Here is a 25,345-nt window from a genome sequence, read left to right as displayed (position 1 = left end):
GTGGATCTCGGGCGCCTGCGCTCCGGCAACACCAGCGCCCCCGCCAAGGCTGTTGGTGAAGACGACCCTCGTCCTCGCTCTGCTCCCCTCGCTCCCGTGTGCTCCCTCCTCCCCGGGCCCTGAGGGCTGTGGAGCCTGGAAAGCCCTGCGCTGCGGCTCCCACCGCCAGGCCGGGCCTCGCCTCTCCCGGGGCACTAGCGCTGTTCCCCGCGGGCCGCTGAGGCCCCGGGATGACGAGGTTGTCTGAGTGTCCCTGTGTCGTGACACCGGCTGGCCTTCCGTGGCAGCAGTGGGAACCATCCTCAACCAGGCGTCAGTTACTTTGTATTTCCAGAAATCGAGAGAAAACATAAAGGATGACATTAAACCACCATTCTAAAAAAAGGACTGGCCCTCCGCAGACACTGGTGAGTCTCCCAGGACCAGCCCCCAGCCCCTTCCTCGCTCCCCTGGGACACTCACTGAGCCACGTGGTTCCTGCACCTGTTTTTCTCCAGTTCTGCAAACGTGTACCTACAAACAATGTTTGTATTTTAAAAACAAATGGCATTTCATTGTATATACAGTCCTAATCTTGATTATTTGAGCAGGTTTTGGATATGTCCACGTGAATACATGTCCAGACCATTCCTTTTAATCGCTGTATATACTGTTCAATTATAGAGCATGTCACACTATCACTATGATTTTTAAATCACTTTTTATTTTTTAAAGGCAAGACATTTACCAGTTTTGATGATTTTTTCCCCTCTGGTTATAAAAACAAAACACACACACACAATGTGGAAAAATGTGAGGTTCAGAGTCATAGAAGGGCAAATAAAAATGCCTTTGTGCCCATCCTTGCTGTGACTGTGATTTAAACATCTAGTATTACTTTTCAGTCCTTTCCGTTAACATATGCACATATTATGTAAATACACATTTCTTTTGAGTACTTTTCCATGTCATTAACTTTTTAAACACGATCTTGCATAAACGCGTCTTAGGAATGTGGGGCAATTAGTGAAACCACTCCCCTACTGTAAAATTTTGACTCAGTTGCAAACTCCTTTTCCAGAAAAGCTCATCTCTTTCTGCTCCTACAAGCCAGGTCTGGGCGTGCGTCCCGACGAGGTTCATGGACTGTCAGGTCTCCCGCCTGGTGAGCATTTGGGTGGGGCGGGGGGGGGGGGGGGCGCTGGCCCCGTCTCGGACTGGCTCGTGCTGGCTGTCACTCCTGGGCTCACCGGCTGCAGACGCCGTCCCAGGCCCGAGGGTGCCACAGAGGACAGGCCGCCCCGCGCCCTCCAGGGCACAGGTCACGGAAGGGCGGAGGCGAGCGGTGGCAGGGGCCCTGCTCCCCCGCGGGCTGCCCACGGCATTGGCGCAGGGACCACAGGGAGGGGAGTGGGTGTCTTGCCAGCTCAGCTGCTGTGACAGATGCCACCGACAGCGGCTCTCGGGGCGGGAGGTCCGAGCTCCAGGTGCCACAGGGCTGGCCGCTCCCAGGCCTCGCTCCATGGCCGAGTCCGCACGTGGCCTCTCCTCCCCACCCTGTGACTTCATCTCACCTGTGTCACCTCCCTGAAGGCCCATCTCCACAGACGGCCTTGCTGGGGTGAGGGCTTCAAACCGTGAGTTTTGGGGAGCCTCTGGGGGAAGAGCTTTCTGGGCGCTTCCCAGGAGTCTGTGTGATGGGCGGAGGGGTCCTGGGTCTGGGCCCAGGGCGCGGGTGCAGACCCGGCCTCGTCCCCTGGGCCAAACCTACCTCGTGGGGGTCAGAGGAGACCACACACGGCACTACCTGATGCATTTACTCTTTTAAGAAATTAAGGTAAAGGAAAACGGAGTGTGAACTAGATCCTACAGACACCCGGGGCGCGCTTCCCTCGCTGCCTCCGAGGAGCTGCAAACGTGCGGAGCCCCAGCGAGCCCCAGACGGCAGGGGTTTAGCGCTCGCCCTGCCTGTCTCGACGCCCCCGGAGGGAACGGGGGTCGGGGAGGGTGTGTCCAGGATGCAAATACCGATTTACTGGGGAACCTGGAGTCCGGTGTCTGACCGGCTTGGCCTCCGCCCCCGGGAGCCTGTGCAGCGTTACCCGCTCTGTACACAGCGGACCCGGGAAGGACGGTTCCGGAATCCGAGGGGATCCGAGCGGGAGCCTCCCGCCCCGCGCAGGTTCAAGGTGGAGGCCGAGCCTTGTTTACCAGCACCTCCCACCCCCTGCCGCCAGATTCGAAGGAAAACCCTCAAAGTGAAGAAATTAAAATGGCGTTATCTTGGGGCTTTTGAGACATAAGGAGTTCTGATTTTTCTTCTTGAAAAGAGACGATTTTAGAACCTCCTTGGTATCCCACAGTCCTCTTGGGGGTCTCATCATCTTTCTCTCCTATTTCAATGTGTAATGAATCCGTACTTCAACAACTGCATTGGGACCATCTGCCCAGTAGACGCTGCATTTGTGTTTTTACTTTATTACAAAAATGACCAGAAATACAGCTTTGCTTTGCTTTACGCAATAGATGTTTATCATCTCAGAGTCTTTAAAGTGAGTTCCATTTTAAAGTGTATATTAGAATAGCTGGATATTTAAAGGACCCTGGCCAGAGTTCTTTCTTTAGTGAAGAAGCACTCACGTACTTCAGAGAGAGACTTCAAAATCAGGAGTGACCATGTAGACAGGACCGCAGACGCCCTGACCCTCAGACCTGAGAGAACACGTGTCCGCACTGTGAAGCCCGCCCTTGTTCTGTGCAGTAGGGCCCGAGTTCTCCAGAACCCACCCCCAGGCGTCCCCACCCCCGCTCCCTCTGATGTGCAAATGCAGGAGGAGGAAGGACGGGTTCGTTCACCCTTCACCAGGCCCGTCTGAGGTGACCAGCACAGGCTGGGAGAGGATCAGAGGCGTGGACGCGGTTAGCTTTGGGACGTGGGCGGGGACGAACGGTCTCTCTTCCCCCTTATCTATCTATGGATCCTCTAGAACATTCAGGCTCGGAGCGAGAATGGTCTGTGTTACGTGGCTCAGCTTAGCACACGAAGCAGGTCAGCTTCCAGGAATGCACAGGAGGGGCCGAGGCGCCCTGGACCCCCTCCCTCGGGTTACGTTCACCCCGCGTGTGCAAAGGGCCGGAGCGGCCTGGGCCTCGGGCTGGATGGAGAAGGCCGGCTTGCAGACGCCAGGGCGGGGGGTTTGTCGGCTCGGGCGTCAGGCGGGAACTAGGCCAGCTTGAGGCACTGCGTGTTGAAGCAGTCCCCCTCCTTGCTGGCCACGGCCTCGAGCAGGGCCTGCTTCTTCTGCAGACTCCGGGACGACTCCAGCTCGTACATGGTGGTCAGGTTGAAGAGCGCGCTCTCGTGCAGGCAGCGCCGCGGGTCCTGCTGGGTCATGGCCTCCAGCTGCCGCAGCGAGTCCTTGAGTCGGCCCAGGTAGAGCAGGCACACGGCCGCATTGTTGTTGGCCTGGAGGGGGACACGCGGCACTGGATGCGGCCTCATGGGGCCCGAGGACCTCCCTGGGCCCCAGGAGAGCGCCGGATGCCGGCGGACTTGTCGGGGGGGGCGGGGGGCACGGGGGGAGCCACCTCTGCTCGGGGGTCTTACCACCGCATTTGCTGGGTCAATCTTCAGAATCTCTGTGAAGCATCTGTGGGCGTCTGCAAAGTTATTCTGACCGAGGTGAAGGAAAGCTCTGGAAATAAGCGATACACAGAGGATTAACCAGGAAAGTCAGGATGTGGGCAGGTGTGTGGCAGCAACACCAACGGGGCAGCTACCAGAACTGGAACCCCACAGGGAGGACCAGGCAGCACTGGCCCCTCAGGCATCACCCGAGCCGGGTGGTGTCAGGGCTTTCCGGATGTGGCAGGGGACAGTGCATTCTGGGGATCAAACTGCACTGGGTCTAACATCTGTTAGTTTAATTCAATCGCTATCAAAATACCAATGGCATTTATTCACGGAACTGGGACAACAAAATTTTAAATTTGTAGGGAAACACAAAAGACCCCGAATAGCCAAAACTATCTTGAGAAAGAAAAGTGGAGCTGGAGGAATCATGCTCTCTGATTTCAGACTATACTACAAATCTACAATAATCAAAACAGTATGGTACTGGCACAAAAATTGACATAGATCAATGGAACAGGATAGAAAGCCCAGAGGCAAACCCACACACCTACGGTCAACTAATCTATGACAAAGGAGGCAAGAATATACAACGGAGAAAAGTCTCTTCAGCAAGTGGTGTCGGGAAGACTGGACAGCCTCATGTAAAAGAATGAAATTAGAGGGAATTCCCTGGCAGTCCAGTGGTTAGGACTCGGCTCTTTCACCGCTGGGGCCCAGGTTTGACCCCTGATCAGGGAACTAAGATCCTGCAAGCCCCGTGGCATGGCCCCCTGCCCCGCAAAAAAAAAAAAAAAAAAAAAAAAGAATGCAATTAGAACATCCCTTCATGCTATACACAAAAATAAATAAACTCAAAATGGATTAAAGACCTAAATATAAGACCAGAAACCAAAAAACTCCTCGAGGAAAACATAGGCAGTACACTCTCTGACATAAATAGCAGCAATATTTTTTTGGATCCGTCTCCTAAAGCAAAGGAAATAAAAGCAAAAATAAACAAATGGGATCTAATTAAACTTAAAAGCTTTTGCATAGCAAAGGAAACCATCTATAAAATGAAAAGGCAGCCTACGGAGTGGGAGAAAATATTTGCAAGTGGTGTGAACATAAGGGGTTAATATCCAACATATATAAACAGCTCATTCAGGGACTTCCCTGGTGGTCCAGTGGTTAAGAATCCGCCTTCCAATGCAGGGGATGCGGGTTCGATCCCTGGTTGGGGAACTAAGATCCCACATGCCATGGGATGCTTCAACTAGAGAGCCCGTGCACTGCAACGAAGAGCCCACTCGCCGCAATGAAGATCCCGTGTGCCACAACAACTAAGACCCAAATAAATAAATAAATACTAAAAAAAATAAACAGCTCATTCAATTCAACATAAAAAAAAAAAAAGATTAAAAACTGGGCAGAAGTCCTGAATAAACCCCTACTTGCATGGTCGATTAATCTGTGACAAAGGAGGCAAGAATATACAATGAGGAAAAGACTCTTCAATAAATGGTGTTGTTGGATAAACAGGACAGCTACATGCAAGAGAATCAGACTAGACTCCTATCTCACACCACACACAAAAATAAATTCAAATTGAATTTAAGGGCTTCCCTGGTGGCGCAGTGGTTGAGCCTGCCTGCCATTGCAGGGGACACGGGTTCGAGCCCTGGTCTGGGAAGATCCCACATGCCGCGGAGCAACTAGGCCCGTGAGCCACAACTACTGAGCCTGCGCGTCTGGAGCCTGTGCTCCGCAACGAGAGGCCACGATAGCGAGAGGCCCGCGCACCGCGATGAAGAGTGGCCCCTGCTTGCCACAACTAGAGAAAGCCCTCGCACAGAAACGAAGACCCAACACAGCCAAAAATAAATAAATAAATTAAAAAAAAAAAAAAAAAAAAAAGAGGCTTGGGTTTGAGAACTGCTTATATTTCTGAAATGTAACAATAGAAGCATTAACTAATTAATAAATAAAAGTTAAAAAAAAAATGAATTTAAAACTTAAATGTAAGACCTGAAACCATACAACTTCTAGAGGAAAATATAGGCAGCATTCTTTGACATCAGTCTTAGCAATATTTTTTTCGGATATGTCTCCTCAAGCAAGAGAAACAAAAGCAAACATAAACTGCCAGGACTACATCAAACCAAAAAGCTTTTGCACAGTGAAGGAAACTCAACAAAATGAAAAGGCAGCCAACCGAATGGGAGAAGATATTTGCAACTGATATATCAAATAGGGGTTGACAGCCAAAGAGCTCAAACAACTCAACATCAAAAAAACCTGATTAAAAAATGGGCAGAGGGGGGCTTCCCTGGTGGCGCAGTGGTTGAGAATCTGCCTGCCAATGCAGGGGACACGGGTTCGAGCCCTGGTCCGGGAAGATCCCACATGCCGCGGAGCAACTGGGCCCGTGAGCCACAACTACTGAGCCTGCGCGTCTGGAGCCTGTGCTCCGCAACAAGAGAGGCCGCGATAGTGAGAGGCCCGCGCACCACGATGAAGAGTGGCCCCCGCCTGCCACGACTAGAGAAAGCCCTTGCACAGAAACGAAGACCCAACACAGCCATAAATAGATAAATAAATAAATAAATTTATTAAAAAAAAAAAAAAAAAAATGGGCAGAGGACCTGAATACACATTTTTCCAAGGAAGACATACAGATGGCCAGACACATGGAAAGATGCCCAACATCACTCATCATCGGGGAAATGCAAATGAAAACCACAATAAGATATCACCTCACACCTGTCAGAATGGCTGTTATCAAAAAGAACACAAGGGGTGGTGGGGCTGGGGAGAAAGGGGACCCTCACACACTGTTGGTGGGAATGTAAACTGGTGCAGCCACTGTGGAGAACAGTATGGAGGTTCCTCAAAAAACTAAAAACAGAGCTGCCATATAAGCCGGCAATTCCACTCCTGGGTATTTATCCAAAGAAAATAAAAACACTAATTAGAAAAAATACATGCGCCCCTATGTTCACTGCAGCATTATTTACAATTGCTAAGATATAGAAAGCAACCTAAGTGTCCATCAACAGATTAATGGATAAAGGGGTGTGTGTGCGTGTGTGCACGCGTGCATGCATGGAATATTACTCGGCCATAAAAAAGAATGAAATCTTACCATTTGTGACAACATGGATGGACCTAGAGGGCATTATGCTAAGTGAAATAAGTCAAAGAAAAACAAATACTGTACGATTTCACTTATATGTGGAATCTAAAAACAAATGAACAAACACAGAACAGAAACAGAGTTACAGACACAGAGAACAAACAGGTGGTTGCCAGAAGTGGGGTGGCTGAGGGGAAGACAGAAACAGGTGATTAAGGGAGGGAGATTAAGAGGGACAAACTTCAGGTGAAAAACAAACATGTCATGGGTCTGAAACGTACAGTGTGAGGAATACAGTCAGTAATAACGTGATAACTTTGTGTGGAGACAGGTCATAATTAGACTGATGGTGGTGATCAGTTTGAACGCTATAGAAATATCAAGTGCCTATGCTGTATAACAGAAACTAACACAGTGTTGCAGGCCAATTATACTTCAAACAAACAGAAAAAGATCAGATTTGTGGTTGCCAGTGGAGGGGAGGGGGGAGGGGCGATTAGATGAAGGTGGTCAAAAGGTACAAACTTCCAGTTATAAATAAGTACTAGGGATACAGTGTGCAACACGATGAACATAATTAACACGGCCGTATGTTATATATGAGATGATAGATGTTCATTAAGCTTACTGTGGTCCTCACTTCATGATGTCAGTATGTAAATCAAATAATCATGCTGCACACCTTAAACTTACACCGTGCTGTAAGTTAATTATATCTCAATAAAACTGGAAGGAAAAATAAAGAAAAATACATACCTGTTCATTAAAACCATTATTTTACCCTGCAGTCCCTCCAGTTTCTCTGTTACTTTCTCTACGTCTTGAAAGTACTTTTCAGCTGTCTTTATGTCTCCGATCTGCTTTAACAAAATTATGTAGTCAGTTCAGCTGACAAATGTTAAATCTACACCCACATATATAGTTTCCTAATGTTATGTTATGTTAGGATACTGAAGACAGTTATGTATCAGGCAGGGTAAAACTTTGGTACAACCATTTACTAGTTACCACTTTTTGTTACCAAAAAAAAAAAAAAAAAAGCCATTTAGGATACAGCGGGATGTCAACATGTATCTCTATGTCAGAAAGTGAGTGGTTAATACACCTGCGTGTTAACAAGTCTCTTACAGTTTTTAATTTGTACCCTTCAAAAGGAATCCTGGCATAGCATTATGAAAAATAAAAATAACCCCCGACTCTGGCCAGGCCCCGGACCCATTCTTAACCCTGCCCGTGGATCATTTCAAGAACCTCTGTTTGCTGTGTAGCACCAGGCAAAACATGCTCCACAAGTCCAACTTGTATATTTGGCAAATTAAACTTGATTATTATCGTTAAAAAAAAAAAAAAAGAAAGAATGACTAAGAAACTACAACATTTACCTTTTGGTATAATATTACAGTCTCCCAATCAATTACTGGGGGGTTATTTGCGACCGGGAAAATGATAGAGATCATCAAACTAACAAATTTCAGTCATATTTTGACCCAATAATACAGGATTCTATTGTACAAACAAATGACCGCACGCTTATCAAACGGTTAAGGAAACCTCCTCAGCTCCCTCTGTAAAAGGAAGCCAGAGCCACTGGGGGTCCTGATGGCTAAACCCCCTCCCCCGTCCTGCCATCGCTGCGGACCACAGCCTGGGGGGCGGGGGTTAAGAGGGAATCAGGTCTCCTTCTGCATGAGGAAGGAGATCAGTGATCTAAGGCTTAGAATGCCAAATACAGGAAAAATGAAAATCCCGTGAAAAGAAAAACCTTACAACCAGGGGGAAGGAAGCACAAAGGCCTCTGTGCTCCAGGCCTGAAGGGGCGGCTCTGGAGCAGCCGACCCCAGGGCATCTCGTTGCAACAAACCACGAGATGTCTCTGCATCTGCCGAGGGGACAGCATCGCAGCTGCAGCGGTCAGCGCCCTCTCTTCCGCATACTCACCCCCATCCCGATCCCGGGGTCCTCCAGCCACCTGCCGGGAGCGCTTGTGCCCTTCCCTTTCCTTCCAGGGAAGCCCGCGGTACCTCCCTGCAGCCAAGGGCAGGCGTGCCCACCACCCAGCGCCAAGGGTCTGGGTTACTCTCCACAGTGAGACCCCTGCAGGCAGCACCCGGCCCCTTCACGTTACCCTGGCGTTTGGTGACACAATGACACTGGCTGCACTGCTGTTACTGTGAGTAATGAGTGCCCTTCGTCGCCAACCCAGGGGTCTCGAGTCCTCGGCCAGCGCCCATCAAGCTGCCCTCACGGTCTCCGGCCCCTCTCTGTTGTTAACGCTGCCCCGAAAAACACCCCACCAGGAGGAGGACACAAAGTGGCGCCACCGCGTATCTACCGGCCCCACCCTCCTGCGCACACGGTGGGAGCACCCGGGGTCCCCCCCGCCCCCGAGGCCTGAACATCTGCGTTCCCTGCAGTGCGCTCACTTACCCTGCATCCTCCAAGGGCCCAGGCGCACACTGATGGAGAGACTGACGCTCACCAGCTGACAGCAAAGGTGCACCAAGCCCTGAATGCCTGCTGGGTGCTGTGCTAAGTGCTTCCCACCGCTCACAACTTCTAACAAGCTGTGCTGTTGATCCCACTCCTTTCCTCACTCTCTGGATTAAAAAGATGAGGCTCAGAAAGGCTGGCGGCTTTCTCAGGTCACACAGCTAACGTAACAGAACGGGACTGTCCAACTCCCAGACCACGCGCTGGCCCTCTGCACCACACGGCCTCAAGGAGCTGGTGCGGGACTTGCGCTGAAACTGTTTTCTAGTGGGAGATAACGAAGGAATCTTAGAATTTTCTTTGCCACCTACTGATTTTTCTGATCACTAGAAGGTAAGTTCACATCCTTATATTTCTGGGTTTTTTTCCTTAAAGAATCTATTTATTTATTTTTGGCTCCGTTGGGTCTTCATTGCTGTGCACGGCCTTTCTCTAGTTGCGGTGAGCGGGGGCTACTCTTCGCTGCGGTGTGCGGGCTTCTCACTGCGGTGGCTTCTCTTGTTGCGGAGCACGGGCTCTAGGCACACAGGCTTCAGTAGTTGTGGTGCACGGGCTTAGTTGCTCCGCGGCATGTGGGGTCTTCCCAGACCAGGGCTCGAACCCGTGTCCCCTGCATTGGCAGGCGGATTCTTAACCACCGCGCCACCAGGGAAGTCCACATCTTCATAATTATTAAAACGTAATTAGGATTTAAAATCCTACTGATTTTCTAAGATTTAGAGGCAGCTTAAAAAATTAAACAATACATAAAAAGGCAATTAAAAGTATTGCAAAATAACTAGTAAGCAAATAAACAAACCCAAACTAGTTATTTGAAGAAAACAACAGATAATAAGTGGATGAACTAATCAAGGAAAAGGAAGCATGAGTAAACAATTATAAATGTAAAAGAAGAAATAACTATAGTTAAAATGAAATTGAAGTAATTATGAAAGAAGACTGTATTTTACAGAACTCTAAGCAAAAACATATGTGAATACACAGACCAAACAGGTGATTTTTTGGGCACTCTAAATGGCCAAAATTGATCCCAGAAACAGAGAGAAAAAACCTCATGTGTGGAACACTAAAGCCATTAGTAACAATATTAAGTTATCCGACAAATCCTAGGAGGGTGGCTTAGGCCTCTTTGAGGTCAGTTATTCAAATCTCCCAGGAACATATAATTCCAGAGTATCCAAAATATCCCAGACAACAGGGAAAGCAAGCAAGCAAGCTATTTTTATGAAGACAGAACACAGATACCAAATGCTTTTGAGAAGGGCACGCTCACACACACACACACGCATGCATACACACGCACAAACCCAGACCAATTTCACTTATAACGATAACTGCAGAGATCTGGGGACACTCCCCCCGGGAGCCCAACGTATTGGAGGCGCAAACGTGAGTATTTCTGTGGCCAGAAACGTCTCCAGGGAAGCACCAACCAAGCCCCAGTCTGACCGTCAGGGTCCCTCCCCAGGGCCGTCAGGTCCGTGACTGCCACGGAAAGACTGTGCTTTCACATTTCAGCGTTCCTAGATGGGTCTCCAGCATACATTTCTCAAATTATGCAAATTAAGACTCAGAAATGAAGTTTCTGAGATTGTCCAGAGTAATGAGGAATTAGAGCAGATACAGAACATTCTTTTAGCATGAGAATCAGGATAATGACCGGGCACCACGAGATGCCGGGCACCGCACTGCATTCTTTACACGGCGGTCTCGTTTCATCGGCACAAGGACCCCAAGAGGCAGCCACGAGCGTCCCTGGTGCCCAGGGGAGAGGACGCAGCTCAGGAGGGTGGCTAGCCCAGGGTCAAGGCTAGGTAAGCACCAAGGACAAACAGAAACCCGGGTCTTTCAGATGCTAGAACACGCGTTCTCCAACATCCACGAGTTACTCAGTGAAGGTCAACCTTCAGAGCCTGGGGCAGGGACCCCGGGTGTCCTGGGAGGGACTTGGACGACACACAGGCGGCCTTCACTGTTGGGCTGTCTCTGGACGCCCCCTCGTGGGGGAGCGGCGTGTGTGCGCTTGCGTGTGTGCGCGCGCTTGCGTGTGTGCGTGGCGTGGAGGATGGGGTGGGGGTGGGGCGCGTGTGTGCGCGCATTCGTGTGCGCAGTGGCCAGGAGGTGCGGGAGGACAGGACCAGTATCAGTGAAGAGAACCTGGGCTCTGGGTGACCTTGTTCAAATTCCTCCTGTGGGCCTGACCCCTGGGACCTCGGGCAGGTCACTCGACCCCCGGGAAGCCTCAGTCTGCTCCTCTGTAAAGTGGGCCGGTCACACGGTGGAGGAGGATGGCCCAGCAGGGCACCCGCTCAGGGCCAGAGCCTCCCCACGTCCATCCGCCTTGCTTCGACCACCCCGGACGGCCCCGTCAGGCTCCCGCCCAGGCTGCGGGTGCTACGGTCGACACCCTTAGAGACTGAGGGTGCGGGGACGAGGCACCCGTGCTCGGCCTGCGAGTGTCGGCCTGCCGTGCTGGGGCGGACAGGAGCGAGGACGGGCGCCCGGCACCCCGGCACCACACGCGCCCCGGCTTCAGCGCCATCCCTGGCAAAGCGGGTACGTCCCGGTTTCCCGCACTGTCGGGACCTTGGGTTCAAGCGGGACCTCCTTTGTCCACGCACGCGGATTCAAGCGCGCTTTCCAATAAAATATCAACCACTGGCTACGTTATCAGCCAATTAAAATAAGATTACTGATGGTTTGGTCAACAGACTTCTACCTGCAACAGGGCAATTTCTCAAGGAATCCATCTCGGTGCTTCCCAGATGAAAATCTACGAAAATGCACGTCTAGCAATTGGCTTCCTAATCACGTCAAAGCCCAGAGCACAGTCAAGCCAGGACCAAGAAAACTACCCCTCCTACAGTCACAGAAGTCTGATCTGATGTATGTCCTGGGCTCTTTCTTACATCTACAGCATCCACGCCAAGGCAAACCCCGCCCACCCTGCCTACCGCGCGGCTCGCACCTGGAGGAAGATCCGGCCGACGCAGCTCAGCAGCTGGGGCTCCTGCTCTGGGAAGTACTGGATGACCGAGCGGTACGCGTCCACGGCCAGCACGTAATCCTGCGGGGGACGCAGAGAGCACGCTAGTTAGGAGGGTCACGCCCCGTTTACACGTTACAGGCGCTCAGGCTCCTGCAGACTCGCACGTGAAGCGGGAGCACGAATGCGTGGGCAGGTGGGACGCGGCACCGCCGTGAGGGCGGCAGACGGCCCAGCGAACCAGGCTCTGAGTTCTGTGTAACTACGGTCCTGAGGGCCTTCCTCTCTCCCGGGGGGCTCTGGTTGTGCACTTAGGGCAGAGGGGCTTTCTTCTTCCATCTTCTGAGTAGCAGTTAGTATTTCACCTGGACTCACTCTCTTTTCTGACAAAATCCTTCACTGGTGAATTTTGTCTTGCCTCCATCTGCCAGACACAGAAACCGAATTTATTAATAGCGTCTCTTAAACATTTTCTTTACTAAAACTCGAGATGAAGTTCTTACACGTAGACACACGAAGCCGGGCCGGGGGCGCTGGCTGGCTCTGGCGGGAGGAGGCCGTCCGGGGCCCCCGGTCGTCTCGCCAGGGTCACGAGGGCAAATCGCCAACAGCCCCGAGCTCCGACGGCAGCGTCGCCGTGGCGCCTGCTGGTGCGAACGGCTCCCCGCGTCTCCCGGTCAGCGAACAGCAGGCCGCGCGGCAGTGTCCTCCTCCCCGAGTCTTCGTAAATCCCCAGAAGGGACTTTTCTTTCTTCAGTCGCCTACGTTTTCAATCTCATGAGAACTGGGACAGGCGTCACCAGTTCGCTAGCTGGGATGTTACGAAGACAGACGACAAGGAACACTCCAGTTCAGCAGAAAGAAAAATGGAGACTGTCCAGTCCGGCAGCTTCAGGGCAGCTCACCACAGCGAACTGGCCTCGCTGGCGCAGGCGGCCAGCCAGCAGCACCCGCCCGTCCCCGTGGCTCCTGGCTCCGCTGCCCGCGCCCTGCCCAGCGCGGGCGTGCGGGTGAGGCTGTGCCGAGAGCCCTCTCTCGGGGCGGCGCCGACCGCCCCCCCCCCCCCCACCCCGGCGCCCGGGGGTCCGGCTCCGCTGAGCGCTGGACTTCTGCGGGGACACGGGGGCACCTCGCCGCATCTGAGGACCACCCACTGTGCTGCACGCCTACGCCTCACTTCCGGTTCACGGCGAACGGAAGGCCACCTCGCCGTCCGTGTCCGGCGGCGCCCAAGTGCCACCGGGTCAGGCCAGTGCACACGCCCCGACCCCGGCCCGCGTCTCTGGCCGGCGAGACGCGCCTCCGCGGTGGCTCTGTGGCCGGCGTCGCCGCCTGACGCCTCCACGTCTCGGCGCTCCGGCCTCCTACGGAGACGTATGCGGCCGCTGTCCCGCCGGAGCGGCGCACCTGGGAGAGCGCGCCCGGGCGGACACAGCCGTGGGGACCCCGTGCGGAGGCCTTCAGACGAGGCGCCGGGCCCGGACGGGAGCCCCGGGCGGTTGCAGCCTCGGGCCCGGGCCCTGGCGGTTCCAAGGAGCCCGGCCTCCAGTACACCAGAGCGGAGCGCGGCCCAGAACTTGTCAGCGGACGACCATTTGACGAAATCGTTTCTTTACCGGAGGAAACGAGGAAATGCGGCCCCGGCTGAAGGGCGCTCTTGAGGGTGAGCGCTGTCCAGGCCGCGCGGTCAGGCGGGCGTGGCCCGCTCGCAGGGACCGACTACTCTAGCTCCGCCTTCCCCCTCTTCTTTCAGCAGCTGCCCCGTCCGGCGAGGCGAGGTCAGCAAGGCGGCGGCGTGCGGGCAGTGCGGACGGGGCGGGAGGGGGGGGGCACGGAGGCGGGCGGTGCGGCGCCCGGAGTCTCCCAGGTGGGCTGGGGTGCCCAGGCTGTGACAGTGTTTCAGGCACATGTTCGGGCTGAAGCGTGTGGACAGACTGCTCATCATTAAAAAGGTGAATCAGCGTTCACGTCGCCGTAGCAGAAATGTTATTCAGAATAAGAAGCGGCTGCTGAAGTAACCCAGCGTCGCCCATACGCGACACGGAAGGGACGGGACGCGCCGGTGAGGCCGACGCCGCTGTAATGCCGGGCTCGCTCGCTAGGTGGCGACAGAATGCGCACGCGTGCTGGCGCCTCAGCCGCCAAATTTTTCATTCCTTTTAACTCGTGGAAATGAAAGCATCATCTAAAATCTCAAATTAAACTGCACTTGTGGTTAAAGTATTTTTGAAGCACAGTGATCTGTTCTGTACTGAGTCCCGACAACGTAGGTACAAGACTTAGTGTGGCGCCTGGTGGTATCATCACTCCAGCAGTAAACAAAAGGTGTTCTTATCCTACAATTTTCTATTAATGTGCCTTAAAAATGCACATACAAACCCACCAGTGAAACAGGAGACCCTCCTGAGGAGTCCCAGCCCGTGACCAAGGAGACACCGATTGGCCTGTGACTTTACGATGTGTCCTTTGTTTCTGCACGTGAGCCGGCGAGCTCCGCGGAAGGAAGGCGGCAGTGGCCCTGGGCGACTCCCTCCACCCGCGGGAGGGACGGGGCGCCGTGTCGGGGGTCGGGGTGGCAGGAAGGGAGGAAGGGAGGAGCTGAGAGAACCAGAGCGCCTTAACCCCAAGGCGCTGCCCAAGGGGGGCTGCAAGTGCATCCCTTCCGGGCCTTCGTTTCAGGGGAGGTCCCCGGGGCTCGGGGGTGGGAGGGGCACGCGAGGCAGTCTGCACCCCAGGGTCACAGCGACGCACGGAAGGCAGGGCCCTGGGGCAGGAGCCAAGTGCACACCCAGCGTGGCCTTCCGCACGGGACCCACAGCCGGCCCGGGACGCGGTCCCCTCGCGGGGCTGCCCTGTCAGGGTTAGACACCAGCTCCCGGAGCCCGCTTCTCCCCTCGGCCATTGCCTGCTCTGCTCTGCTAAAACCAAGCTCAGGAATGACCCTGGGCTGGCCCGTGGGAGGGCCACGATCTGGCCTCTTAATGGCCCAGAAGATGTTAACGGAGCTGCTCTGGGTGTCTGCGGCTCACTGATTCGGGCAGCAGCCTCCAGCCCCTGCAGCTGGGCCCTGCCAGGGAGGCACGGATGGAGGAACAAAGGAGCGATGCCCTCGGTTCCGCCTCCTCGTCCCCAGCCGCCTCCCCTGGGGCTGGCAGCGGGGGCGCGGGGCGCCTGTGGGGGGCGGGGCTAAGGAGCAGGTCTCGCGGGAAGCCTGTCCCCAGATGCCATGACCATTGAGCGCAAGTCAGGGCAGGACGAGGGAAACCACCTCCGCTAACGGGGGGAACGGAGGCCAACTCCGGGACTGAATCCAGAGAAAAACAGGAGGGAGAGAGAACTGAGAGCATGAGGAGGATTTCAATTAAATCATCTCGACCCCTGTTTGAACAACTAAACTTGGCAGTGTTAAGTTCTGCATTCTATTGACATTTCTTTCAGTAGAAATTAAAGCACGTTTATCCCGAGTGTCTCCCTGGCCTCTCTGCTCGATAACCCCCCGCATGCACACCATCTCGAGGTCCCAGCGGTACCCCCGCCCTGAGAACATCATACCTTCATGAGCAGCAGACAGTTGGCCATGGAGCACGTCACCCGGCCCAGGCGGGACCGCCACAGCTGCACGGAGGCTGCAAGAGCAGAGTACGGTGAGTGCATGGGGAGCACCGCCGGCCCGACCCAGACAGACGGGACGCCCCTGGCCCTGGCCCCGTCCCCGTCCCCCAGCCTCGGCCACCGCTCCCCCTGTGCTGCTCAGCCCACACCTTGGGCTGTGCTCTTGGCGACCTGCTCAGCCTCGGGGAGGACAGACCCCGTGACCTGACCAGGGCCACGTCCCCAGGCTGGCACGCCCAAAAGATGGGAAAAGCCAGCCAAGACGACAGCCCTTGCCCTGCAGCGGGGCCACTCCTGGTGTGACCTGGATGGGCCGGAGGCCTCCCGGCTGCAGGGCTGGTGGACGGTCACACCCCGGTGTCAGCAGCGCGGCCTGCCTGCCCAAGGCCTAGGTGTTGTGACCTTTTAAGGGGAAGCAACAATTCCTAACCCATCTGCCTCAGCAGGCTCTGAGGGCAGGGGGAGCGGAGCGGATCGGGGCGGGGAGGCTGGAGAGGCCGGTGCTCGGTCCGGTGCTGAACCTGCCATCCAGCTCAGGCCCAGGAAGAAGCACGTCCCAGACACACGTGAATGGTGACCACTGGGCGAGCTTGCCTTAAACTGACCTTCCTCCCGCTGCCGGGACCAAGGGTCAATTTTGGGATAACAGTCTCCTAGAAATGACGCTTATTCCTGGAGTGCTTGAGAAAAGGACAAAAAACTTAATTGTCAGAATTAAGAACGTAACTCACTTTGCCTTTCAGCAATTAAATATACATTAACTGCTTACATTCCCCTTAGGACATCACTTTTGTGAAAAGAAAAATGCTGAGTATCTTTTCTTAACGAATGTTAAGATGTGGATTCTCAGTGAACTGCATTTAATTTTGATTATCTTTGAGGACTTTCAAGTGCTTTCTTCCCCTCTTTGCCTTATAAATCTGTTGATCTGCTGTGAGTTGTCAGGTTTCCGGGCACTGCTTCCTGAGCTCCAACAACTACCTGCGCGTTGCCACCAAAACACGGAGCCCTGTGGGATGACATGGCCAGAGTCGGAGAGATGCTGAGGGCGGGATGTCCCAGGGCACGGAGACGCCCACGCCAGACCCGTAATCTACCTGCGCTTAAATCACTGAGGACGCGTGAACATCACACCTACAGACCTGGTCCCCTGGGGTTTCTCGAAGAAGGGATCTGTGTTTAAAGCACAAATGCAGCCAGAGCTGCTGGTCCTCGAGGATGGACATCTCCTGCCTGGGACGCTTCCCCCTTTCCCACAGTCACGAGCGCGTCCGGGGTGCACGGCGCCCGGGGCCCCGCTGTGCCCGAGGCACGGGCACAGATCTCTGCCCCGGGGGTTCTCCTCTCAGGCCACCTCTCCTGCTTCTGGCACATCCGTGTCCTCACAGTGTGGCTTCAGAGGAAGCCCACCCTTTGCCCACATCATCCGTGCTCGCCCGCGGTTACCGACAGCCACTCCAAGTCAGGCGCAGAGCGGGAGACCACCGAGCCCCTGAAGACCACAGAAGCCCACAGGCTCATGTGCAGAGATGCCAGCCTCTCAGGGAGGTGCCATCTGAGCTGGGTTTTGAAGCATGATTAGAAGTTCTTCTCTCTAATGTTCTCAAGAAATCTCAGCCAGGATAATCTTTTCAAAATGCAGTTCGGCCCCCGCCTGCCCAGCACTCACATAAAGACCCGTTTCCACGGCCTGGCCCCCGAGGCTCTACACTCAGGGCCCCATCTTCCTTTCCTCTCCAGCTCCACCCAGGCCTCAGGCTCCCTCCTGCCACTCACGGGCTGAGGCCTCTGGCTCCCCACGGGCGGGCGGGCCAGGCACCCACCTTGCTGTGGACGCTCACGTCGATTTCTGGGGTTATTTGCTGCAGGTGGGTCTCGGCCCGACGGGGCTCCCCGAGAGCAGGGTTCATGCCTTATGCCAGCACCAACCACGGTGCCTGGCTTGGTCCAAGAAAGGACCGAGGAGATGGAAGGCATGAGAGGATGAGTGCATTACGGAGTGAGAAGGAAAAGAATGAGACACAGAAACCCTTGGGGCCGAGCCCTCTGACGATGCCGGCTGATTATTTAAGGCAGGCAAGTCCGGCACTGACCTTGTCTGTTCTCCTGGGCTGTGCAGTTTATGCTGCCATCCTCTGCCAGGCCCTGCTCCAAGTTTGTCAGGATCTGTGGGAAATGGAAGGAAGAACAACAGAAATGAATTTGCTTCTAGACGTCACAATATACTCCAGGAGAAGCAGATTTCTCTGTATGCAAACCCACTTGTCAAGGAGCGTTTCGCAGGAACACATTTTAAGCTTCGCTGCTCACAAGGCACGGAGGTGATGGCAGGCAGGGAGCTGCTCTCTGACTGGTGGGGGGTTTGGGTGTATGACGCTCGTAAAGCATCAGAGACCCCAGACGTGGGGCAGGTACTCTCTCTCTCTCAGGAAAGCATTAGGAATGTTATTACACAAGAGGATGATTATTAACTTCTGTGAAAACATCAGTCTCGTTCCTCTAGGGCACCTGAGATGTGCAGCCTTTTTAAATGTATCAAATAAATTCTGGGCATCTGTCACTTTACATAGTTTTTACTGTTCGGCTAATAACCTTGCGTTGCTTCCTCTGTGATTTGGTTTCCCTGAAAGGAAAGAAGTTGCGACCATGGTGATCTGGGCAGAGCCTATGTTCTTTTGGAGGACAGGACGAGGAGAAAAAACGTGTTAATAGTAAACACTGTTTGCAGGGAAGGAAAAGAAAGACGTGCTAACTGAAAACGGGGGTCTCATGCTTCCGTGATGGCCGACTTCGGGCCACGTGCTTTGGGGAGACACCCCCTTGTGTAGTGGGCCACCCTGCCAGGCAGCACTGCCCCAAACGGCCCACCCTCAAGAGGTGAAGTTCATGACCAGCGAAGCAGCTGCTCCAGGCTTTCACCGGCCTCGTCCCGTCCACACAGAGACGGGCCAGCTGGGCCTCCTCTGCTGCCAAGGGTCAGCGCTTCACAAAAGGTGGACGACAGCTCGCTGTGAACACGAAGGCCTGTCCTACCGTGACCACTCAGGACACACCCGGGCTTCAAAACTGTAAACTCGAAGATGAGCTAGTTGGTCCAAACGAGGTCAAATGACACTTTTCAGCTAATCGGTGTTCTGATAAATAATCATAAAAACAGAAACTGACCAGGGAAGAAGGTCTCGAAGGTGCCATTGAGGAGGGACAGGAACAAAGAGAAGGGCTAAGAGGTTCCGAAGAAGAAAAGCGGGAGGCCTGGCTCCTCCGAGCCCCGGGAGCCACGCACAGCGCAGAGGGCCCGAGGCCTGGCCTAGACTCACAGGTCCATGGATGGGACATGGGGGGAGGGGCAGGCCTGACAGCAAAACCAACCACAACAAAAGAGCACGAGAGAATCAGAAGCACAGACTCCGGGAGGGCGGGGTTGGGGAGTGGTCCTGGCCCCCTGCAGGGCATCTCCACGCACCTGGGCAACCCACCTTGGGGGGGGGCAGGGGAGCACGGCTACCTCCAGCCTGAGCTAAATCGCAGGAGAACAGTGTCTGGGGGAGAGAGTTCCCACCCGTATGACTTCACACAGTCACAGTAACAGCACGCTGATCTACCGAAGGTCGTTTCTGTAGAGGAAAGTGTAGAAACGCTCCCACCCAAAGCCTGAGCTACTCAGACGGCAAACGTGGCCGCATGCCCCTCCTGTCACTCCGGTCCAGGTGCAGGTTGGACGCCCGTGAGCGGTTCTGGGTCTGCTTCCCAGAACGACCAAGGCGGGCCGTGCCCACGGCACCCATTCTGGAAGAGGCTCCGGAAACGCGAGCGTGGGGTGGCGGGTCGGCAGCAGCCGGGCGCCGGGCGAGCCACGTACTTCCGAAAGGAACTACAATACCGAAATGACAGTGGTTTTGAGCGTGTGAAGATGCTGCTTGGACATGAATAGGGAGCAGCCAGGAGGAAATGTGGGCCTGGGAGATAGTTCTGGACCCGCTGTTCTGTCAGCAGGTGGGTGTGACCGGAGCTGAGAGGCTGCATCGACACCCCCCGCCCTACCCGCAGGTCCTGGGCTGTCCTGGATTGGTTCTGGGACGGGCAGTGTCGCTCCAGCAATGCAGACGCCGTCAACACTCTGGACAGCAGTGGAGGGAGGACAAAGGACTCAGAAGGCCCGGGCTCGGCTGTTTCGTCCAGGGAGAAAACTATACGCCTCACACGAATATCCCAGCTGCCTGACTCCATATGTAACCAAGACCACTTGATCTCAGGGCTTCCCTGGTGGCGCAGTGGATAAGAATCTGCCTGCCAATGCAGGGGACACGGGTTCGAGCCCTGGTCTGGGAAGATCCCACATGCCACGGAGCAACTAAGCCCGTGCGCCACAACTACTGAGCCTGCGCTCTAGAGCCCGTAAGGCACAACTACTGAGCCCGTGCACCACAACTACTGAAGCCCGTGCGCCTAGAGAGCCCGTGCTCCACAACAAGAGAAGCCACCGCAATGAGAAGCCCGTGCACCGCAACGAAGAGTAGCCCCCGCTCGCCACAACTGGTGAATGCCCACACGCGGCAACGAAGACCGGACACAGCCAAAAGTAAATAAATAAATTTATATATATATATATATATATATATATATATAAAGGACCACTTGATCTCAAACAGGCAATGCGTCACCTACTCATATTTAAAGGGACCAAACCCATGCCCCGACTTCTCTGCAGTTACCCTGGGTTTGGAAGATCACTTACAAACATTTTTGGGTTCCCAGCGAACTTGAGCAGCCCACAAGAAACACCCCATTTACACCTCTCCAGAAATCCTAGAAGTTCGTGGGCCCTGGTGCATACGCATGACCTTGGACTCCGGTATTTTAAACTCCAGGTTCTGAGTCATATGCGGGGTGCAGCCCAAACCATGCCCTTCTGATGGGCTCCAGGCAACACCAGTATGGGTGGTCTGGGGACCTCGGTTTGTGGGAAAGCTCTCGGGGAAGGAGCCCTGGTCCTGTCCTTTGTCGGCCCGTCACGGGCTGTGGGTGGGGAAGGTCTAGGGACCGGGTTTATGCACAAAGCGTCCAGTCTTTGGACCCCTGGGGGCCGGCCCTAACTCAAGGACCCAAGGACTCACTAATGACCTGCGGTGTTCAGACTGAGGTGAGAGCAGGTCTCCCTAGAGGGGCTTAGATTTCTCTGGAAAGTCCTGGGACCTTCTCAGCCCTACCAGGTCCTAGGGGACCTTCTGGAAAAGAGGCTTTTCAAAGTGAAAAGAGGCTTCTTGGAGTTGCTCCAAGCCACTGCAGGAACATTAAACACTCGCATGGACCACGCACTGGGCCAGGTCGCTGGCCATCTAACCCACACGGCAGCCTGGAGGTGGCTGGCGACACTCCTCCTCCCCAGGCTTCCACAGGCTGGTCACCCCCCCAGGAAGTCAGGGTCACACCTGGAAACACCCGTCTGCCTGACTCCAAAGCCCCTCCAGCCATGGCCTGTGGACATCCCCCCGGCAGGGCGTCACACCTTGAAGCAATGCTCTCTCTTTCCATGCAGGTCAGAGTGAGAACCTTCGATGCCAAGGTAAACAATGCCAGGATGGAGATTCCAGACCTCTCTGTTCCACCGAGGGCTGCCTGTTGCTGGGCTATCACGCAGGTGTCGGGCGGGACCGCCTGCCAACTCAGGTGACCTTACGGCACACTGTGGGTCACCTCTGGCACATCAGATCTCACACGGGGCTGGGGCTGCTGAGGGGTGTGGTCGACATTCCCAAGTCTTTGTTCTGGGATCTGCAATGATGCAACCTGGAGTTTCCAAAGGCGCGAATTTCCACCGTGAGCCGAGTCAGGATACAAATCTTGCAAACCCTGACGACGGGGACGCGCCTGTCACCTCCTCCTTCTGGGCCCTCTGAGCACACCCGGGCCCAGGAGCGTGAGTGTCGATGGCAAAGGGCAGAGATGCGGCCTCGACCAGGGAGCAGGAGCCATCACCTCCCTTCACTTGCCAGTCACTCCCATCTTATCTGATGAAGCCACCATCAATTTGTTCTCTGCTGGAGCAGCAGGACAGAGGGACATGGGGACCATGGGCGTCAGGCGAAGCCGGGCAGCGGTGGGCGTGGTCAGCACGCCGATGGCCAGCCCAGCTGGGTGCTTCCCAGAGCGGCTGGCAGGGGGAGGGCGGACAATGTCTGCTCTCTCTTCCTTTCTTAACTTCGTTTACAAGGAAAACAGCATAACTGAGCAGGTCCATCTGTTGGAATTCCTTTTTAGTAAAGATATGAACCCTTCCTAGAAACGCCCCTCTCACCTCTGCCTCATTAGGGTGTCCAACCAAGAACAGAGCAAACCGACGTCCCTTCCCGAGGGGCTCCTTCGGCAGTGAGGGTCTCTAAAGAGGCACTTCCTTACCTGGTGCCCCGAGCCGGGCTCAGGTGAGGCGGGCGGAGGCTGCAGAAATCGAATTGTCGGGCAGGGCAGCACTGAACTTAAACCCACGCGGCATGTCCCCATCAGCGGCGACCCAAACCCCACGCTGATTTGGCATCGTGACGTATGCAAACGGGCTTAGAAACGTGTTCCCTGGCTCTTTGCCGACGGGACCCAGAGGTGCAGTGGCCCGCGGAGAAGCCGAGGAGCAGGGATGGTGGGCAGAGGTACCGCTGCTGTGGCGTGACAGGGATGGCTCTCCTAAGCCACGGGGCACGTTTATTTTAAATCGAGGTATATTTTGTTCTTCATCGATACCACTACCTCTGAACCAAACATTTACTACTTCACCACGTGGTTCTTACTTGTCACCTCCTATTTCAAAGACAGCAGAGAAAACCCTGGACCGTTTCATAAAGGTCAGAGTGACGTTCTGCTAGAACTGGGCCGCACCTAAAACATCCAGACAGAGCTCTCACCAGGCTGAACACACAGGCTCTAACCGTTCTCCAGTGAGTCTTCCGTGTAAGGAAAAGCTCAGCTTCTTCTGAGCAAACGATGCCGGGGGTTCCATAACTGGTGTTATGTCCCTCTCTGCTCTGTGTACCTGGACCCTCAGCGCCAACCTGTGTGTGACATAAACCTTGTACGTTACCAAGCGTACTGCTGTCTGAATTCTATCTTCCCTTTGTCCCGTAGTCCTCATTTAGTTTTTTTTCAATAGAAAAAAATTCTACTTATATAACTAACACGTGCATTGTATAAGACCTGGAAAGAGAATAAAAATGACCTTTAATCCCATTACGCACACCACTAACATACCGGAGTGTTCTTCCTTCAGGGCATATTACTTCCTTCACAGAGGCCATCCTGTAATTGTAATTCTGCAGTCTGGCTTTGACAACGGATGTCACATCCTAAACACTTCCCACGTGACGGCTGTGGAGACGAGACATCCGTCTGGAGCCCACGTCACGTCCCCACACCCCAGCCCGGTGCCCTGGGACTCCCCAGCTCTGTGCCCTGCTGCTTTGGTCGGGGCGGCACAGACTGGAAGCGGTGGGAGACCTCTATCCCAGTGTGTCCCTTTGCAGAGAGGACGCCGGCTGACCGGGCTGAGGGCCACCGGGTGGCAGGTGTCTGCTCCTCTCCCACCCCGGCTGCCCCGGGCCCGCCCGCATCTCACTCTAGCTGCCACGCCAGGTGGTCCCCTTTCACTTGGGAAACCCGCGCTGGGGCTGAACCTGTGAAGACCTGACGTGCGCTAGAGAGGCAGCGACCAAGAGCGGGCTCCAAGCACATCTGCACACACACCTGCACCCGCAGCAAGCGTGTGCGCTTCCCAAGAACCGAGAGGGGCCTCGGCCGACTTTCTCACTAAGGATGGAAGCCTTCGTGCTCTCTTCTTTACCCCCTTCCCAAGCGCTGCTTCCACCTCCACCCCTGACCTCCAGCTGGGAAGAACCACCTCCAGAGCAACGACAGACGCCACACACGCGATGAAACCGACGGGCACAGAGCGCTTCAGGGGTGTGGACCACACCACTGCTTTCCTTCTGGAAAGGACGCCCTGGTTTCGCTGCCTGCCCGGAGCGAAGCCCTCGATCGCCGTCAAGGCGCTGGCCGGTCGGCGGCTCCAGAGGGCAGCCCCGGCGCAGCCTCCTGCCCGCCCCAGCCCCCGTGACAACTCCAGGGGGCGGCCCAGGTGGGCCCTGCTCGACCCCGCAGCTGCACCCCAGCAGGCAGTTGCGTCTGGGAGGCCTCGTGGGCGCTGGCTGAGCCTGGGCCCCCTGGGTCTGGGGCGGGCAGGAGGCCAGGCCCGGTGAGCAGGCTGGGGAAGGGAAGCCAAGGCGGGGGGCCCGGGTGCGAGCGTCACCCTGGGAGAGACTATTTCACTGGCTGACTCATCTCCTTCCCTGCTGGACTCGCCCCCCGCCCCCTGACCCGCTGAGAGCAGCTCTTGGCAGAGGAAGTGCGGCTGGCGCTCTCTGGCACCGGCAGGGTGACGCGTGAGGCCGAAGCCGCGTTCCAAGGCTTCGGGGCGCACGCTGCACGTGCGGGGAACAGGGCTGCGGCTGGGCCCGCAGAGGGTGCAAGGCGTGGGCGGGGGCCGGTTCACAGCGGGCGACCTGCTCTCGTGCAGGCCCCTCGCGGCCGGACCTCAGCTGCACTTAACCCTCGGAGGATCCGTCTCCTTGTCTGTAGATCAGGCATGACACCGCCTCGCACAGCAGTTGTGAGCATTTACGGAGCTCTAACATAAAGCACGGACCACAGCACCCGTCGTGCGGGAGGGAGCACTGAGCACACCCCCGTGGCCACCGCCGCCATCACCGCCACCCCCGTGTCCGACCTCCGAGCCCGTGGCGTCAAGGGCAGCACCACGTGGCAGCAGACGTGGCGGGTGGGCGCCGAGGGACGCAGGGAGAGCGTGGAGCCCGCCGGGAGGCCTTGGGAGACAGCCTGAGGGTTAAAGCCTTAGAACTCACATGCACTTCCCCGTGTGACACGGAGGTGAGTGAAGAGCAATAAAAACAATCATCTGTGTGTGATTTAGAACATCGCTGATTTAGTATCAATTACAAGTTTTGTTTTCCTGTTTCTGGAAACAACTGTATTTTAACCATGCTTTAAGAGTCAAGGAAAGGAGTGTTAGACTCTAGCTTAAGAGTGTCAGGTGGCCTGCTGTGACGTCCACTCTGCGAGGGCGGAAGCCCTGCCACTTCCCTGCTGGGAACACAGATGACCCCCCGGGAGCTCCAGGAACATCCACCAAGAGCAGCTGGGGACTGAAGCAGGAACTCGACAAGTACAAATAACCTCGTTTAAAAACCTGTCACATGCTGCCGCTCCTAACTGCTTGCTGTTACAGCTTTGGAAGCCCTTCCACAGACGACGCTGCAGCTAAGCTACACAGCAAGGCTGCCAGGCGGGTAGGAAAGGCAGGCTCACTTCCAGTCTGAAGACGGAGGCTCTCGGGGGTGCGGCTGCCCGCTGCCTGGAGATAGGGAGACTCTGAACCCCACATCTCTCCCTCCCATCACTCAGTGGAGTAATCTCATCTTCTGTTGATACAACTTGATGCCTTCCACGTAATTGTTACTTTACAACCCAG

General features: G+C 55.1%; 1 protein-coding gene across 2 annotated transcripts in view; it reads right to left on the bottom strand.

Annotated features, from left to right (window-relative positions):
* Window positions 1-695: 695 nt before the first annotated feature.
* Window positions 696-25,345, bottom strand: part of TRAPPC12 (trafficking protein particle complex subunit 12) — a 67,150-nt gene continuing 42,500 nt past the window's right edge. The window contains exons 7-12 of one of the 2 annotated variants that reach the window (XM_068564964.1): window positions 17,910-17,982; window positions 15,757-15,830; window positions 12,187-12,285; window positions 7,485-7,585; window positions 3,587-3,674; window positions 696-3,445 (exon numbers count right to left, since the gene is read on the bottom strand). In XM_068564964.1, the coding sequence (XP_068421065.1) occupies window positions 3,203-3,445; window positions 3,587-3,674; window positions 7,485-7,585; window positions 12,187-12,285; window positions 15,757-15,830; window positions 17,910-17,982 (678 nt within the window). In that variant the 3' untranslated portion in view covers window positions 696-3,202. The remainder of the gene's footprint in view (window positions 3,446-3,586; window positions 3,675-7,484; window positions 7,586-12,186; window positions 12,286-15,756; window positions 15,831-17,909; window positions 17,983-25,345) is intronic. The other variant, XM_068564965.1, reaches the window with a different exon arrangement.

The sequence above is a fragment of the Eschrichtius robustus genome, chromosome 15, assembly GCF_028021215.1.
Source record: "Eschrichtius robustus isolate mEscRob2 chromosome 15, mEscRob2.pri, whole genome shotgun sequence".
In the NCBI taxonomy this organism is placed as follows: Eukaryota; Metazoa; Chordata; class Mammalia; order Artiodactyla; family Eschrichtiidae; genus Eschrichtius; species Eschrichtius robustus.
This window is presented reverse-complemented; position numbering and strand designations above follow the sequence as displayed.